A 19141-nucleotide genomic window follows, 5' to 3' on the forward strand; every position below is an offset into this window, starting at 1 on the left:
CAGATTATAAGTGACTTTTTTCTTTTAAAGTGTGCGTAAAAGATATAAGGTAGGTTGGGTCAATACAATGTATATATGTTTTCATCAAGGCTCTTCTCTACGTGTAATTTTTTTCAGGTAATGACCCTTTTAACCATAAGGTTATGGGAATGTTCACAGGGATGAGAACAGGCAGGTTAATAGGACCAAAAGCTGGCCCTGATAAGTCAACACCAACCGAAGGAGACTGTGCCAGATACTGTGCTGATTTTCCTGTCACTAAATGTTTAAGTTTTAATTACGACTTTAAAGATGGCACCTGCGAAGTGATGGAAGCCATTGAAAACAAGAAATATAAATTATCAAAATCTAGACTGTTCGAACATTTTGAAAAAAATGGCGGAATGACAAAACAATTTGTTTTTAATGATCTTTCTCTGAAGCACAATTCATTATATTTTTTCAACTTTTGGATGAAGAATGTGTTGAATTATGAAAACGTTATAAGTTCAAATGGAGTTCTCATTGATCTAACGCCACCAAACCCTGGTATGTTACTATAATTATTTTGCTGTAACCAATGAAACATTGTATGAATTACTTCAGTAGTGTAAGTTTCACTAAAAAATATATATATGTTTGTATTCAAGAAGAGGATTTTGTATAACAACTTCTTACACAATGTACGTGTGGTAGGAATATGTTACACTGTTAGAAAATGAAATGTGAAATTCTTCCAGCAAAAATAATTTCAAGTCAGTCATTGATTTTCTTTTCTCCGTCAACTGCTTAGTCTGCTACCAAGTCAGCTAATGCTGAACTGAATTGAATCAGTTTTTTACACATCTTTTTCATGCCTTGCCATTTGAACAAAAAGTTATATAACATGAAAATTACATTTAAGAGAAGAATAAGCTTAAAGTTTTTGTTAAACTGAAGGCACCGTTTTTGTTGGGTTTTTTTTGTGACTTAATTTTGTATTTACAGGACCTATACAAAATTCTACATCAGACTATTTAGAAAGAGTTCCTTGTTTAAATTTAATACCAGAACATAACCGACCTGATTGGAAAGTTCACTGTAAAGGTGTTAATCGAAAAGTAAAAAATCACAGGTATTTTGTTTTCTTTTTGTTCTTTCATTCAGTTGTTTTAAATGAGTGAAAAGGGAAGTGAATAAATTGGGAGGAGGGGGGGGGGCACTAAAAATTAGTATCACTATTCATCAAAGCAAGCCGATAGAATATACTAAACTGAAGTCAACGAACCGGGTTATAAACCCTCGACAATATTCGGAGGTCATATCAATGGTTAGTTAAATGACGTCTAGAAATATAAACGAAACATTGAAACACATTATCGAATCCATGCATTGTTATTAATCATTTTATACTTCAGACATAAGTTAAAGTATGATAAAAATCAAATATGAGAATTTGAGACACATTGGTTAATTTAAATTTGACAGTTAATACCCATTTTATACATTGAAGTACAAATGTATCAGTTTGAATTTTAAAAAATTCCAGATATTATTGTATTAGTATCTTTTACCCATGCACATAGTTAGACAAAAGTTGAAATAGTTTTATTTTAATACCAATGTTTCTTTCCTACATATTGTGTGTTATAATTCTATTGCAGTTATACACATTATGAATATCCTACTTTAAGTTTGATAATGTGATATTTAAAAAAAATATACAAGAGATTTTAATTCAAGTTGCATGTACAAACACAGACCCACCATTGATTAATTCCTATGAAAAGACTTTCAAAATAAATTCAAACTTTTATTTCAGCTCAAATTTTTATTAAAAAAATATTGTTTTCAGATTTGATAGTTATTTTAAAATATTTTGTTGTCGTAACGTTATTGAGAAAATATCATTTAAATCTCTGACTTATATATGAGGTATACTGTACATATATGAAAACAATTTCTCCCAATAGTTCAAATTTGTCTTTAGACAGTGATTTCTTTGCAAGTTTAAAATGAATACACATTTTAAAATATTTCAAGAAACGGTAAACATATATTTAATTCTACATATTTTGTTCAACTCCCACACGAAGAAATTTTGAAATTGTTTATGTGAATTTGAAATATACTTCACACAACGTTTTTGTTTTGTGTAAAACACTTTAGACCACAACGTGTTTTCCATTTTGATAATTTAATAAATGCACAGTAGAATACATGTACCTGGTGTTCAAAAGTCATAAATCCTTTGAGAGAAAACAATACCAGGTCACAAACTAAAACTGAGGGAAACACATAAACTATAAGAGGAAAACAAAGGAACCACAAGTAACTGAAGTGCAACAAAAACAAACAGCAACATACATAGAAACCAACTAATTGACATATGTCTAACTTGGTACAGGACATTTGACTCAAATGTTTAATAACTGTGGAAAAATTGACAGATACAAAGAAGTCAAATATAATTATTGCGTCATTATAAATAATATAGAACTTATAACATCAGTATAAGATTGAGTATAAGATTGAGTATAGCGTTTAAAAAAGAATATCTTTAATTGGATGAAATACATACACAAAAAAACATTTCTGTTTCATATTATAGTAATTCTAATTTTATGGGTTTTTTTATTTTTTGAAGGGTTATAATTGATGGTTTAGGATCAAAAACAGTTTACAATGGACCATATCAAAATACAGGAGCTTACTATACAAAAGCAAACAGATATATATCGGGTAAAAAATTTGCCCTTAATGAAAGGATTTTCTTTTTTGTTTTTTTATGGAACTCAACACTAGTGTGTTTTACTGTGTAAGCCATGTCTTGTTAAGATCTGTTCTGATGTCACTTACTTTTTCCTAACTCTACAAACTTCTACTAAATTTAGTATACATGACCTTTTGATTATTGGTACTTTTGGTAAGGCCTCATTCAAGAATAATATGTTTACAGTTTCAGTTAAGGAACGCTTGCATGTCCATTTTTTCTTATCCAGGTTCTAAATCCAAGCACACTATGTCTATTTGATCAATCGCTGTTTTGAGATAGTAGATAATCCTAAAGCAAAAGTATTAAATGAAATCATTTAAACTGTTGAATTTAGCATCTTTCAACAAGTCAACACGTCACTTTAAAAAAAATAAACTAAGCACTGTGTATAAGTCCTCTTGACCAGTTTATATGAGTATAAAGACTACTTGGTGACTTGTATAGAAAAATATAATATGTGGACATATAAATAGACTTATACATGGATCTGGCGGTCCCAGAGTGATTGAAACATTCTTTCAACGCCACCCTCTCTTTGCAAACCGTTTTGTGACTTAAATGACTTGTAAAGCTGACATTACTTTGCCTTATTTCTTTTGTTCATAGTTGTAGGTCGTACAGTCACTATACTTGCGAACGTCTGCGTCATTTGGTGAAGAGTTGTTTCATTGCCACATCTTATTTCACATACATATAAGTTTTGTAAGAATACCTTATTTTTTAATAAAATGCAATGAATGAAGAGCAATACTTACAGTCAAATCAACCAAATAAAATTGAGAAAGGAAATGGTGAATATGTCAAAGCGACAACCACCCGACCATAGAGCAAACAACAGCCGAAGGCAACCAATGGGTCTTCAATGTAGCGAGAATTCCCGCACCCGTAGGTGTCCTTCAGCTGGCCCCTAAAATATGCATAATAGTACAGTGATAATGGACGTCATACTAAACTCCGAATTATACACAAGAAACTAAAATTTAAAATCATACAAGACTAACAAAGGCCAGAGGCTCCTGACTTGGGACAGGCGCAAAATTGCGGCGGGGTTAAACATGTTTATGAGATCTCAACCCTCCCCCTATACCTCTAGCCAATGTAGAAAAGTAAAAGAATAACAATACGCACATTAAAATTCAGTTCAAGAGAAGTCCGAGTCCGATGTCAAAAGATGTAACAAAAGAAAATAAATAAAATGACAATAATACATAAATAACAACAGACTACTAGCAGTTAACTGACATGCCAGCTCCAGACCTCAATTAAACTGATTGGAAGATTATGTCTTCATCATATGAATATCAGGTACAATCCCTCCCTTTAGGGGTTTAGTATCATACTATCATAAAATATATGAGAAGAACATAACCCGTGTCATGCCAACAACTGTTTTTTTAGAAATAAATGTGTTTAGTTCTGATGCAAAGACCCTATCAGTGAATCAATGTTAAAGCCAAAATATGCAATCTTTAATGACCTGACAACAGTATCGTAACTATATCCCCTTTTAATAAGTCTATTTAAAGGTTTTGTTAGTTTCTGAGGAGAATACTGACATTTTTGTGCTTTATAAAGAATATTTCCATAAAATTTTGGATGTGAAATACCTGAACGTATAAGATGTCTGCATGTTGAGTTATATTTACGAATTATTTCCTTATAACGGTGATAAAATTTAGTAAATGTTTTGACCAGTTTGTGATATCGAAAACCCTGGTGTAATAATTTTTCAGTAATACATAAATTTCTCTCGCTAAAATCTAATACATTGTTACATACACGAGCGAATCGTACAAGTTGAGATATATAAACACCATAAGATGGTGACAAGGGAACGTCACCATCTAAAAATGGATAATTTTTTTTTTTACAAAGCCTTGTAAAAAAATCCATTTTATTGTAAACAATGGGATTTTTTTAAATACCACAAAACCTTCTATTTCTGTTAGCCGAAAATTAGTAGAAATGACATGATTTTGAAATCGCCAATTTCTTGAAAATACTGTTTTCAAATGACTGAAAAACACATCTCTTGAAGCAAAGACATATATATACATATATAAAATGATTCCCGACACCTGTACTGTAACATATCAAAGTATAATTTTAATCTTAACAGTAAACTGGGATGGTTTCCATGACCATGATACGGGAATCCTTGGATACAGTGTCACAGTTGGACAATCAATATGTGAAGATTTAATCCACCCACATCATGATCCACATTTTCACCTGTTTGACAAATCTCAGTGGACACATTCAGTTATGATTTCACCAATTCCTGAACCTTTTAGAATACTTCCAGGTAAGAAGTAGAATTGCAGTGGATGGATACTTTCATTTATTTTTTCCTCTCTACCTTCACATTGTAAAATGATTTCAGGTAAGATTTAGAACCTCAGATGGCATATTCAGTCACGATTTCACCAATTATCTCACGTTATGAATCCTCCTATTTAAGATATAGAACATATCTGGATATATTCAGTGATGGTATCACCTATTCCTTTATGTCTTAAAAAAGTTACGATTTTACCTACTGGGGTTCATTATTATTTATAGGATACACGTTCTAAATGATTTCTAGGTTATAGCTATTTACTAATTTACATGTTCAATTAAGTACAAATTGTCCACTGGCTTGTTTACCAATGCAACCTAAGTAAAACCATGAAATCATATATCCACGACGATACAAGTCTACTCAATTCCAGAAAAATTTGTACCAACGAAAATAATGATTCCGCACACAGTATTCCTTAATAGTCTAAATTACTTCAGGTAAAATAGAGGCAAAAGATACCAAAGAGGAATTCAATCTCATAACTCGAAAATAAACTGACAAAATCAGGACATTAACAAAAATAGATCAAATACAAACAACAGTATACAAAGCACATTCTATAAATCTAAATACTGAGATACACGAACCCTACCAAAAACCTTGGAGTGTGATAGTAGGTGCTCAGGAAGTGCAAACACATCCTGATCTACGTGTGGTATCTGTTCCTTTGTGTATACATGTATAAGTATACATTTGTAAGACCATAAGTTTCTACAAACAGCAATGATTTATAAGGACGTCAAGTTGGATACTTATTCCTTATTCCTTATTCGTTACTTATTCCTTATTCCTTATTCGTTACTTATTCCTTTTTCCTTATTCGTTACCTATTCGTTAATTGTTCCTTATTCCTTATTCGTTACCTATTCGTTACTCATTCCTTATTCCTTATTCGTTACTTATTCGATTTTTAATATCCTTCCCCCTTTTTAATTGTTTATATTCTTCTCTGATAATAGAAAAAAAAATTATAATTGAAGATAGAGATATTCAACTACAATCCTGTAATAGCATGTCTTTTAATCATATGCCGCAACAGTAATCAACATTTATTTAATTTAATATTGTAAGTTATTTAAGAATTGAAGTTCATTGTCTTTACCTTTCATAATATTGTCTGACCCCAGGAATGACTAGAGAATAGAAATATGCCGGGTCACTTGTTCTTTTCCCGACCGGCAGTAAAACGCTTGACAAAAAGGGGCGTCCGTTTGGCCATTGGCGGATCCAGGGGGTCCGGGGGTTGGCACCACCCTTGTTTTGGGCGATCAATGCATTTGAATGGGGACATATAGTTGGAACCCCCCTTTTTCCTGGGTTGGGACCCCCTGTTTAAAATGGCTGGATCCGCCCCTGCGTTTGACTGTGTAGGATGTATCAAGTATTCATTTACGTCCGTACAGAATGAGGACGTTAAATCCGATGCCTCGTGCAAAGAGAGTGTCACGCTCTTGATACGCTAAGAACCCTTGCAACAACTCTTTGAGGGGTCCTGTTGCAAGGCAAAATTCCTCTGTTCCTATCCAATATACCTATATTTTCCTGTGGCAGTCAAAATTTCCCCGACAAACATCCCGAATGGCCTCTTTTATTACAAGACATATGGTATTTATTGTTAACTTGTTCTCGTCCTAAATATGCATGAAATACTTACCACTGGACGTTAAGCCAACAACAATCAATCAATAAATATAGTAAATTCTTATTTTCTGCATTTTCAAAATAAATTGTTATACACGTATGCGACATTTTACCAATAAAAGTGCAAGGAAAGTGTCAATTAAAAAATACGTTTATAAGATATCTAAAGAATACACTGTCAGTACAGTTTACTTTTTATATAATAGTCTTATTAATTCTATGATGATATATAATTAAGTTTAAGATGCAAGTTTTTGATTATTATTTGTTTTTGGCTTTGAACAAGGATTTGTATAGTTCAAGAGTCTTAGACAATACAAATCCTTGCTTTGAACTAGCTGGTAATAACTGTGAGAACTCTCAGATATGTACAAGTACCAGACCACGCACTCTGTGTTTTAGTTAGGTGTATTTCTACTTGTATCTATCGGAGTTAAGTCTTTTTCAACTGATTTCTATTGTTCCCTCTTATGTTAAACTGTAACACCACTGTCAAGTTTACATATTTAACCCCGCAATATTATGTTTGTATATGTGCCTATCCCAAATCAGGAGCCTGTAATTCGGTGGTTCTCGTTTGTTACTGTGTTACATATTTGTTTTTAGTTCATTTGTTTTTTAAATAAATTAGACTGTCAGTTTTCTTGTTTGAACTTTTTAGCATTTGACATTTAGGAGACTTTTAAAGCGGACAATGTGGGATGGACTTTGCTCATTGTTGAAGGCCGTACGGTGATCTATCATACAAATGTAGTTGTTAATGTCTGTGTCATTTGGTCTCTTGTGGAGAGCACATGCACTTGTCTCAGAATTGTTTCCCCCTATATTCTTTAAATATATATTTAGCTATATATGGGGGGGGGGGTCGGGTGATTTGAGACAAGTGTCTGTGGTGGAGAATTGTCTGGTTGGCAAACATATTATATCTTCCTTTTTCTATTGGTGTTTTTCATCGACAACAGAAATGGGAAATTTCTCTTATTTATCAATACGTTTTCAGTTACTTTTTGCAGAATGCATTTCAAGAAAATGTCTCAAGCTGTTGATAAAAAAAAATATGAGAAGAGTGCCTTTTTTCATTCAATGCAAAATCTCAGGTTTCCAATCATCTAAAAATATCTTTTGATGAAACGATCGAAATTTATTATTCAATATAAATGTCTAATTTCATGCAAGAGCAAAATTAAGTTATACAATAAAATTAACACAATTTTGACACGGTCACGAATAGAAATAAGAAACAAAATATTCTACTTTCTATAAATACACGAAACAAATACAATACTAATAACGAACGCAAATCTATATTTAGAATATCAAGGTCATGTCAACTCAGTTCGTTTCAGGTCTGTTTGATTCATGCTCTTATGCACAACTAAACAATTTCATAAGCGGAATCATAAACAAAGTGTTCTAAAAACGTTCAAATCGTTATCAAATAAAACGTTAAGCTACTTTTTTGATGATATGAATTTTAATTCTTTTGACTTTATTATGATGAATGAAATGATCTCATTCATTAAATGTTTTCTCGAAAACAGCACCAACGGTTGTGTTACAAACGTAGCAAATCGGGAAACCTCAAATATACGATGTTATACGTTGCACATTTTAGAAAATGATTTTCAATTGTTTTCTTGTCTCTAGTGCTAACAACGGGTTGTTAGAGGTAAAATAACCCTATTAGAGCACATATATCCGTTCTAGCGCTCGTTTGGTATTGGGCTGATTTGTAAAAAATATACTTTAGTTACCGTTGTACTGTTCATTGCTTTTCCCTGCATTAAATTGTACTAAGCTCATGTTAAAGAATATAATCTTATTCGCTTATGAAACGTTTGTTATACGCTGCACCTTTAAACACAGATTGTCAATTGCTTTCTTGTCTCTGGTGGAAACTATAGGTTCTTGGAGATGAAATACCAATATTATCGCGTATGTAACCGTTCCAGCGCTCGATTGATACCCTGTTACTTACTTGCTCCTTATTCGCTAATAATACGTGTGCTATACGTTGCGTTTTTTAAAATGAATATGTTTGTGTCTCTGGTGGTAACTTTGGGTTCTAACAGTTGCAATAACTTTATTAGTGCGTATGTACCCATTTCAGCACTCGACTGATACCCTGTTACTTATTCGTTCCTTATTCGCATATAATACGTGTGCTATACGTTGCACTTTTAAACAGAAATATTGTGGTCTCTCTGGTGGTAACTATGTGTTTTAGAGGTGAAATAACCATATTAGCGCGTATGTACCCGTCCCAGCGGTTGCTTAATACCCTGTTACTTATTCGTTACTTATTCGATTTTAACATGTTATTTTAGGTTGCACTTTTATTTACATTTTTACTTGTCTCTGGTGGTAGTTTTGAGTTCTTAGAGGTGAAATAACCCTATTAGCGCGAATGCAACCGTTTCAACGCTCGACTAATACCCTGTTACTTGTTTGTTCCTTATTCCTTTATAACACGTGTGCTATACATTACACCTTTTGAAAAAGAAATTTTCATTTGTTGTTCTTGTCTCTGGTGGTAATTTTAGGTTCTTTAAAGTAAAATGACCCTATTAGCGCGGATATTCCCGTTTCAGCGCTCGACTTGTACCCTGTTACTTATTCGTTATTTTTCACTGTTTAACGTGTGAGCGTGTGCTTTCATGAAACTTTATTTATAATGCTATCCAGGAGAAAAATATATAAATAATATAACAAATGTAGGAATCACGGGTGTCATTCTGTTTATCAGGATAAATGATCGAGAAGAAATAATTAACGGTGGTTAAGCATTACGATCAGATCGTGAATGATTTGGTATACAATTAGGATCGTGAATAAAATATTATGCTCCGTCAGTAAATAATCTTATTTAATAAATTATGAAAAATATTGGAAAATAAAACTGTCTATCAAATTATACCGTTATTTTTCTCGTTTATATTGTTTTATATTGTCATTTCGGGGCCATTTATAGCTGACCATGCGGTACTGGTTTTGCTCATTGTTGAAGGCTGTACGGGGACCTATAGTTGTTTATTTCTCTGTCATTTTAGGCTCTTGTGGAGAGTTGTCTCATTGGCAATCATGCCACATTTTCTTTTTTATATACAACATTCTGAAAAGTATCCGAGAAAAATCAAGACAAAGTTTTCACACAAGAGTGCCAGTCTACCTTCTTACTAATCATTGATATTAAGTTGATTATCCTACATATAAAGCTTTACTTCAGCTATCACATAAACTTAACATGATCCAAGAAAATGAGGTCGCTGTTATATAAACGAAACAAAAAATACATGTACACCTTACAATCATTCATTAATACACTAAGAATAGTTGACCTATTGCTTTTAGTTTCTATGAGGCAGACTTAACCAAGAAAACTCTCCAGCAATGAACCGTGCAAATAAAATCTGTCAGACTGACATGCACATCCTACAACGTTTCCATACACCAAATATAGTTGATATATCGCATATAGTGTTATAAAAAAAGACCTCATAAACTCTGACCACTGAACCATGAAAATTAGGTCAAAGTCAGATGACACCTGCTAGCTAGACATGTACACCTTACAACCATTCCATACACCAAATATGTTATACCTATTGCATACAGTAAAAGAAAAAAAGACCAAAACACAAAAACTGAACTATAACCACTGAACCATCAAAATGAGGTCAAGGCTAGATAGCATCTGCTAGTTGGACATGTACACCTTACACTCATTTCTTACACCGAATCTACTAGACCTATTGCTTATAGTATCAGAGATATGGACTTGATTACCAAAACTCAATCTTGTTCACTGATCCATACAATTATCAAGTATAAACTGTCTGACGGGCACGAAAACCTTGCAAGGTACGCACATACCGAATATAGTGATCCTATTTATCATTATAAGAGAGAAATTAACTCTACATTTTTTTAAAGAAGTCACTGAACCATGAAATTGAGGTCAAGGACAATGGACATGTGACAGACAGAAACCTTGTAATATGAAGTATGAAGCATCAAGGTCTTCCACCTTCTAAAATATTAAGCTTTAAAGAAGTCAGCTAACTCCGCCGCTGGATCACTTCACTGTGTCAATCTTTCTGCGACAAACGTCAAAGGCTTGATAAATTACAAAAGGCAGATTTCTATTCGAAATTTAAGAGAAATAAGAATGTAAATACATGTAAATATGATTTTTTTTTCAAATTTCAAATACATTATATATTTATCCCTTAGAAATATCGTTCACTATTACTGTAATAGTTCTGAAAGTTATTTTGATTCAGTTTATTCATAAACTTTACAAATACATGTACGGTAATATTTTTAAAAAATTAATATTTCGGATCGTGAAATATCTTGTACTGTATTTCAATGATCGTGAAAAGGCTCTTTAAAGATCTGCTGCTGCTCATACTTTACTGCAAAAACAAATCCATGATAACGAATATTTTTTAATTATTACCGATTCTTTATGCCTGTAATCAGTATACTGTGGAGAGGGCTTATATAGGCTTTGCCTGTTGCCCAATCCAATTAAATTTATTTTTGTATAAAATATTGTTTAAACTAGTATATCAACAGATTGGATTATCATAAATTATTCTGCTTCACTTTTGTTTGTGAATAGGGCTATAACGGATTTGATTGTTTGATGATACCACACCGACTAGTTTCACTATAACAATATATTGGTGTCTGTCCGCCTTGCATAAGTTTAATGGTGTCTGTCTGTCCTGCACAAGGTTTTTTTTGTTTGAAAATTTAAGATTGTCTCCTTTGATGCTCATTAGTTTTTATGCATAGTCATATCTATAAAACGAAAATCCTTGGTGAAGTTTGTAACATTTGATAAAATAATTTTGTTTAAAACAAAAGAGCAGAAAAACAACTGTCATAAATTATTCCTGATTTGGCACAGGCATTTTTCTAAACAAATTGTTGGTTAAATCTGGTTTTCTCTGGCTTGTTTATATGTCCACTTGTATGAGACTTGTTCAATATTCCATAATATTGTCAAATAAGGGGATCAAAACTAACATACTAAATTGTTTTTACGTTGACATATATGGAACCTAGCAACATGCATCGCGGACATACAATCCAGCTTTATTTAACGTTCAATAGATATCAGAAGATGTGGTATGAGTGCCAATGAGACAACTCTCCATCTAAGTCACAATTCGTAGGTCGAAGATTGGCCGTCAGCATGGAGTTTTGGCTCACACAGAACAAAAATGCTAACAATTGATTCAAACAAATACGCAAGCCAAAAAAAAAGATTATGTAGTTAATTGTACAGCCAGTATAGTTAAGCATAACCAAGTAGCCCTTTAAGTGTCATGTAAATATGTTTATGTTAGTTTGCCGGATATTAAATCTTGCACGCACAAGATTGATAACTCATGCGCACGACTTTTGAACTTGTGTGCATGATTTTCAAACTGGCGCATGACTTTTGAAGGATTTCATGACTTCAAATTGTTGCGCATGACTATACAAATGTGCGCAGGATTTTCAAACTAGTGCGCACGACTTTCGTAGATGATGTGAAACTGGTGAACTTATGTTTATTACTTTTAAACTTGTGAACATGACTTTTAAACTTGTGCACATATCTCTCAAACTTGTGCACATGCCTTTCAAACTTGTTCATATGACTTTCAAATTTGCGAGCACAACTTTCAAACTCGTGTGCACCAGTTCAGAAGTGGAGCTCACTAGATTTTGAAAGTTATGCGCACTAGTTTTTTTTAATGTATATGTGCGCACCAGCTTAAATGTTCGGTAAAGAAAGATATTTCTGTTAACCTGGCACTTAAGGGGCTCCACAAGAGACTCTTCTCATAATGACATGTACGCTAGTCCGATTAAAGTTCATAAAATTATAAAATATAAGTAAAAAGATATAAAAAAGATCACAAAGGAAACTACGCTATATAAATTATTATGCATCCTTATCGCATTGCTGGACCAACCCACATAAAGAACGCTAAAAGTAAAAAATCTGAAATCTGAATGAATATATACCGAATCACGACAAAAGGAATACGATCAAATGGAATATAATTCTATATTTATACAAAGTAAATCAAAGTGCTGAAGTACTGAACATCGGATGACCGCAAGTTCTTGTGGATGGTCCGACAAGCACTTGTCCCAGTAAATAAAAACACATCTCTATATCTGAAAGTGAGGTTAATGTACATATATGATTTTTTTCTTAGGGCGTGGGTGATAAATTAATGACAGGGAATTATAACTCATCGTAATGACTATTATATTGTAGTGATATACTATATTAATATTTGTATATTATAGTTCCATGTATTTATAATTTTCATACATTTGTATATAATTATATTCCAATTTATTAATAATAGTGCAGTGCAAGTGCAAGGTGGACACTCTTCTGTAATAATTCGATTTTTTTTAATAAATTGTACTTCAGAAGACATTAGTATTTTCCCGTTTAATCTCCCATGCAGAGTTATCGTTCCCTAAGATTGTAAACGTTCTTGAGATACCCTTCCGCATGCGTGTGCATATATATTAATGACGTTTTTATATCTTTCTTTTCTTTTTGATAATTGACGCTCGTAGAGGTTCTTTTTTTGGAAATCTTTATATCTAGACACGTTTTCTTAGAATGTTATAACTCTCGAGATAAAAAAAAGGTTGAATTTAGAAAAAAAGAAATGAAAGATTGAATATTCATTCTTATTAAAACAGTTAATTATAAACAGTATAACAATCGAGCGCTTAAACGGGTTCATACGCACTAGTAGGGTTTTTCTAACTGGAAGAGACAATAGTTACCATCTCGGACAAGACAAAACTTGAAAATCTATTTTTTACAGGTGCAGCGTATAACACACGTATTACATGTATGAGGGAATAAGTAAGAATATCAGTGGTGCGCTGAAGCAGGTACATAAGCGTTAATAGGATAATTTCACCCTTAGAACTAACACCAGAGACAAGAAAAGATAAAAAAAAACTTTTTTAAAAGGTGCAACGTATAACACACGTATTATACGCGAAAAGGAACGAATAAGTAACAGGGTATCAGTCGAGCGCTGAAACGGGTACATACGCTCTTATAGGGTTATTGCACATGTAAGAACCAAACGTTACCACCAGAGACACCAACATATTTATTTTTAAAAGTGCAACGTATAACAAACGTATTATAAGCGAATATGGAACGACTAAGTGACAGTGTACCAGTAGAGAGCTGGAACGGATACATACGCGCTTAAATGGTTATTTCACCTCTTAGAACCCAATGTTACCACCAGAGACACGAAAACAATTGAAAATCATTTTTAAAAGATGCAACGATTAACAACCGCCTTATACGCGAAAAGGGAACGAATAAGTAGCGAATAAGGAACGAATAAGTGACAGTGTACCAGTAGAGAGCTGGAACGGGTACATACGCGCTGATATGGTTATTTCACCTCTAAGACCCAAACGTTACTACCACAGACACGAAAATATTTCTTTTTAAAAGTACAACGTATAAGACACGTATTATAAGCGAATAAGTAACGAATAAGTAACAGGGTATCAGTCGAGCGCTGAAACGGGTACATACGCGCTAATAGGGTTATTTCACCTCTAAGAACACATAGTTACCACCAGACACATGAAAATATTTCTTTTTTAAAAGTGCAACGTATAACACACGTATTATAAGCGAATAAGTAACGAATAAGTAACAGGGTATCAGTCGAGCGTTGAAACGGGTACATACGAGCTTATAGGGATATTTCACCTCTAAGAACACATAGTTACCACAAGAGACACGAAAATATTTCTTTTCAAAAGTGCAACGTATAACTAACGTATTATCAGCGAATAAGAAACAGTGTACCAGTCGAGGCTGAAACGGGTACATACGCACTAATAGAATTATATCACCTCTAAGAACCCAAATCGACCACCAGAGACAAGAAAACAATTGAAAATCATTTTTCAGAAGTACAACGTATAACACACGTATTATACGCGAATAAGGAACGAATAAGTAACAGGGTATCACTCGAGCACTACAACGGGTACATACTTGCTAATATGGTTATTTCACCTGTAAGAAAACATAGTTACCACCAGAGACACGAAAATATTTCTTTTTAAAAGTGCAACGTATAACACGCTTATTATAAGCGAAAAAGTAACGAATAAGTAACAGGGTATCAGTCGAGCACTGAAACGGGTACATACGCGCTAATAGGAGTATTTTACCTCTCGGAACACATAGTTACCACCAGAGACACGAAAATATTTCTTTTCAAGAGTTCAACGTATAACAAACGTATTATATAAGCGAATAAGGAACGAATAAGTAAAAGTGTACCAGTCGAGCGCTGGAACGGGAACATACGCGCTTATATGGTTATATCACCTCTTAATACCCAAACATACCACCAAAGACACGAAAATATTTCTTTTTAAAAGTGCAACGTATAACAAACGTATTATAAGCGAATAAGTAACAAAATAGTAACAGTGTACCAGTCGAGCGCTGAAACGGGTACATACGCGCTTATAGAATTATATCACCTCTAAGAACCAAAATATACCACCAGAGACAAGAAATAAATTGAAAATCAATTTTTAAAAGGTAAAACGTGTAACACACGTATTTTACGCGAAAAAGGAACGAATAAGAAACAGGGTATCAGTTAAGCGCTGAAACGGGTACATACGCGCAAATAGAGTTATTTCACCTCTAAGAACACATAGTTACCACCAGAGACACGAAAATTTTTCTTTTTAAAAGTGCAACGTATAACGCACGAATTATAAGCGAATAAGTAACAGGGTAACAGTCGAGCGCTGAAACGGGTACATGTATACGCGCTTATAATAAGAGTTATATCACCTCTTAGAACCCAAATCTACCACCAGAGACAAGAAAACAATTTGAAATCACTTTTAACAGGTGCAACGTATAACACACGTATTATACGCGAATAAGCAACGAATAATAAACAGGGTATCAGTTGAGCGCTGAAATGGGTACATACGCGCTAATTGCGGGTTTTCACATTTAAAAACACATAGTTACCACCAGAGACATGAAAATATTTCTTTTTAAAAGTGCAACGTATAACAAACGTATTATAAGCGAATAAGTAACAGGGTAACAGTCGAGCGATGGAACGGGTACATACGCGCTCAATTCATGTATTTGGTTTTGATGTTATATTTGTTATTTTCGTGGGATTTTGTCTGATGCTTGGTCCGTTTCTGTGCGTGTTAGTTACATTGTAGTGTTATGTCGTTGTTCTCCTCTTATATTTATGCGTTTCCGTCGGTTTTAGTTTGTTGCCCCGATTTTGTTTTTTGTCAATGGATTTATGAGTTTGAACAGCGGTATACTACTGTTGCCTTTATTTATAGAGTTATAGAACCCAAATCTTAGAACCCAAATCTTCCACCAGAGACAAGAAAACAATTGAAAATCATTTTTCAGAAGTACAACATATAACACACGTATTATACGCGAATAAGGAACGAATAAGTAACAGGGTATCACTCGAGCACTGAAACGGGTACATACGCGCTGATGGGGGTATTTCATCTCTATGAACACATAGTTACCACCAGAGACACGTAAATATTTTTTTTAAAAGTGCAACGTATAACAAACGTATTATAAGCGAATTAGGAACGAATAAGTAACAGTGTATATGTCGAGCGCTAAAACGGGAACATAAGTTTTAATAGGGGTATTTAAAAACTCAAAGTTACCACCAGAGACACAAACAATATTTATTTTAAACATTTTAACGTATAGCACACGTATTATCAGCGAATAATGAACGAATAAGTAACAGCGTATCAGTTAAGCGCTGAAACGGGTACGTACACGTTAATGTTTTACATTGTCATGTCGGAGCATTTCATAGGTGACTTTGCAGTATGGACTTTGCTCATTGTTGAAGGCTGTACCGTGACCTAAAGTTGTTTATTTCTGTGTTATTTTTTCTATTGTGAAGAGTTGTCTCAATGGCAATCATACCACATCTTCTTTCTATACAAGCGCTAAAAAGGTGATTTCAACTCTTCGAACGAAGAACCATCTTCAAACGTTCGTATATAAAGCAGTTAAAAGGTAGAACCCGTAAAAAATCAAATAAGGAACAAATAAGTATCGAACATAAAGTAACAGTATCGTTTGAGCACAAACACGTATAAATAGGTGATAAAAGTGTCATTTTACCTCATCAAATTAAGAGCTATTATCAGAGAGAAGAATATAAACAATGAAAAAGGGGGAAGGATATTACATATCGAATAAGTAACGAATAAGATATAAGTAACGAAAAGGTGACAAATAATGAATAAGGAATAAGGAATAAGTAACGAATATGTAACGAATAAGGAATAAGGAATAAGTAACGAATAGGTAACGAATAAGGAATAAGGAATAAGTAACGAATAGGTAACAAATAAGAAATACGGAGTAAGTAACGAATAAGTAACGTATAAGGAATAAGGAATAAGTAACGATTCTAATATGACGTGCTTCTTTTGCTTATTAAACAACACTGTGATAAAATTCTCGATATATCTATACTTAGCGCAGACTTAGAGATATACATAATAATTGCTGTTACAATATACTTCCAACGTAAATCTACATGTATTGGAACCTATTTGCAGACCCTTTACCGATTTTATTGATTTAAAAAGTGCAAAATAAAAAACGACAAAATAAGTTATTCGGATGCAAAATAAAAAGCAGTAATGCACAAGAGCTCGGAGAAATCAACAAAATGAAAAGTAAAATTAAATTCCGCGAAAGTCTATTATTTTTTTTTAGCGCATTTAAGTCATTTTAAAACATGACGTCATACAAATGAAACCGCTAAAGTTGAAAGTTTTCTGTTACATGAACCATCGAAATTCGTATGATATTGTATTAAAACTGATTTTTGAGGTAGGTTTTGTTTTATTTTCTATTCTATTGCATTATTTGCATACTTAATAATTTCATCAAGTTAACATGACGGCTCCTTAGTTACGAGACGGAAGCCTACGAGAAAATCATGTAAATTAATAATGGCTAATGTGGGGTTTGAGAATTAGAAGAATTAAACAGTTTTTTTTCTAGCGGTTATTCACGAAATAACCCATTCAAGCTACGGATTTATTAAGATATTTGAGCTGTATCTAACAGGGAGTAAAAAAGATCAGCCACACACATACTTAACCAATCCTCGCTTCAGTATTTTAATGACCGTATTTGTCGAATATGACGGCCAAGGCCATGTGTAAATTTCCAACAATCTATGGCTTCCATGAATTATTACTTAAATAAGGAATAAGGAATAAGTACCGAATAAGGAATAAGGAATAAGTAATCAACTTGACGTCCATATGATTTATCATTAAGCCAATATTTAAAAACGAGAGAATTCTCAAAGTTTTGTTAAAAAAATCACTTAAACTATGTTTTAATCAGAAATATATGTTTCAATGTTGAAATCGACTGAATGTAATTTATTGTTTTATTTTATGTCAACTGTCATAAAAAGACAAAGGAGGGATGTTATTTATCAAATATTATACATATTGAAATTGCTTCTTTCTAATATTTTTTTATGCATTGACTTAATTATAGTTCGTGGCTTTAGCAAGACACTTTTAAAGGTAATAGAATATTTTCAGATAATATTATATGATTCTTATTTAATAATATTTCAAAGCAAGATCATTCCTGGCAATGGTTTTAGTATGATAAGTGACAATTGATCTGAAACCATTAGATAAAAAAAAAATTGTGTCATATCATAGTTTGCTTACCTTACTGTAATATCTGCATTTTTGTTTTGAAGATGGTACATATTATACCACTGTGAGAGCATTGAACAATGTTCAGTACGGCGGACCACTTGCAACAACTGTTTGTCATACAGCACCATATATTGTTGATATGTCACCACCCTTTGTCTGGGAAATATTTGACATAAAGTATGATGAGGATACATTTCAGCTGAACGCAACACACAACTCAAGGTACAGTGAAGGAAATAAACTGTTTCCTTAAATCAAACGTTATAGTAATATCGAAAATGTATAATATTAATCATACCCTCAACGTGTGGGATGGAATACTGGGTTATGATTGTCCACCCAAATAATGTTTGTTACATAATGTTCAAAAACTGCGAAACATCCAGACAAGATTTTAGAAATTTGGAACCAGCTTGTTATACCGTGTTTTGTATTTTCATCAAATTCATGTTTATCGAATGCTTGAAGTTGTGAGATAATTAGGATAATGTGGATAGGTCGCGCAGACAGTTCTGTTCAATTTGTGTATGTATATGCAAATGTTGAATGCAAAACCTTTCACTTAACAGTTTTGTTATATCACAATATTGTTAAGACCTCCCAACGATGACTGG

At 33.1% G+C, this 19141-nt stretch overlaps 1 protein-coding gene across 1 annotated transcript in view; it reads left to right on the forward strand.

The window, feature by feature from the left end:
• The window catches only part of LOC139481215 (uncharacterized), a 133303-nt gene that overhangs the window by 55081 nt on the left and 59081 nt on the right, over positions 1 to 19141 (forward strand). Inside the window, exons 32-36 of the mRNA XM_071264380.1 lie at positions 118 to 528; positions 967 to 1093; positions 2606 to 2700; positions 4854 to 5039; positions 18569 to 18749. Of these exons, the coding sequence (XP_071120481.1) occupies positions 118 to 528; positions 967 to 1093; positions 2606 to 2700; positions 4854 to 5039; positions 18569 to 18749 (1000 nt within the window). The remainder of the gene's footprint in view (positions 1 to 117; positions 529 to 966; positions 1094 to 2605; positions 2701 to 4853; positions 5040 to 18568; positions 18750 to 19141) is intronic.

This window comes from Mytilus edulis, chromosome 7, assembly GCF_963676685.1.
Source record: "Mytilus edulis chromosome 7, xbMytEdul2.2, whole genome shotgun sequence".
In the NCBI taxonomy this organism is placed as follows: Eukaryota; Metazoa; Mollusca; class Bivalvia; order Mytilida; family Mytilidae; genus Mytilus; species Mytilus edulis.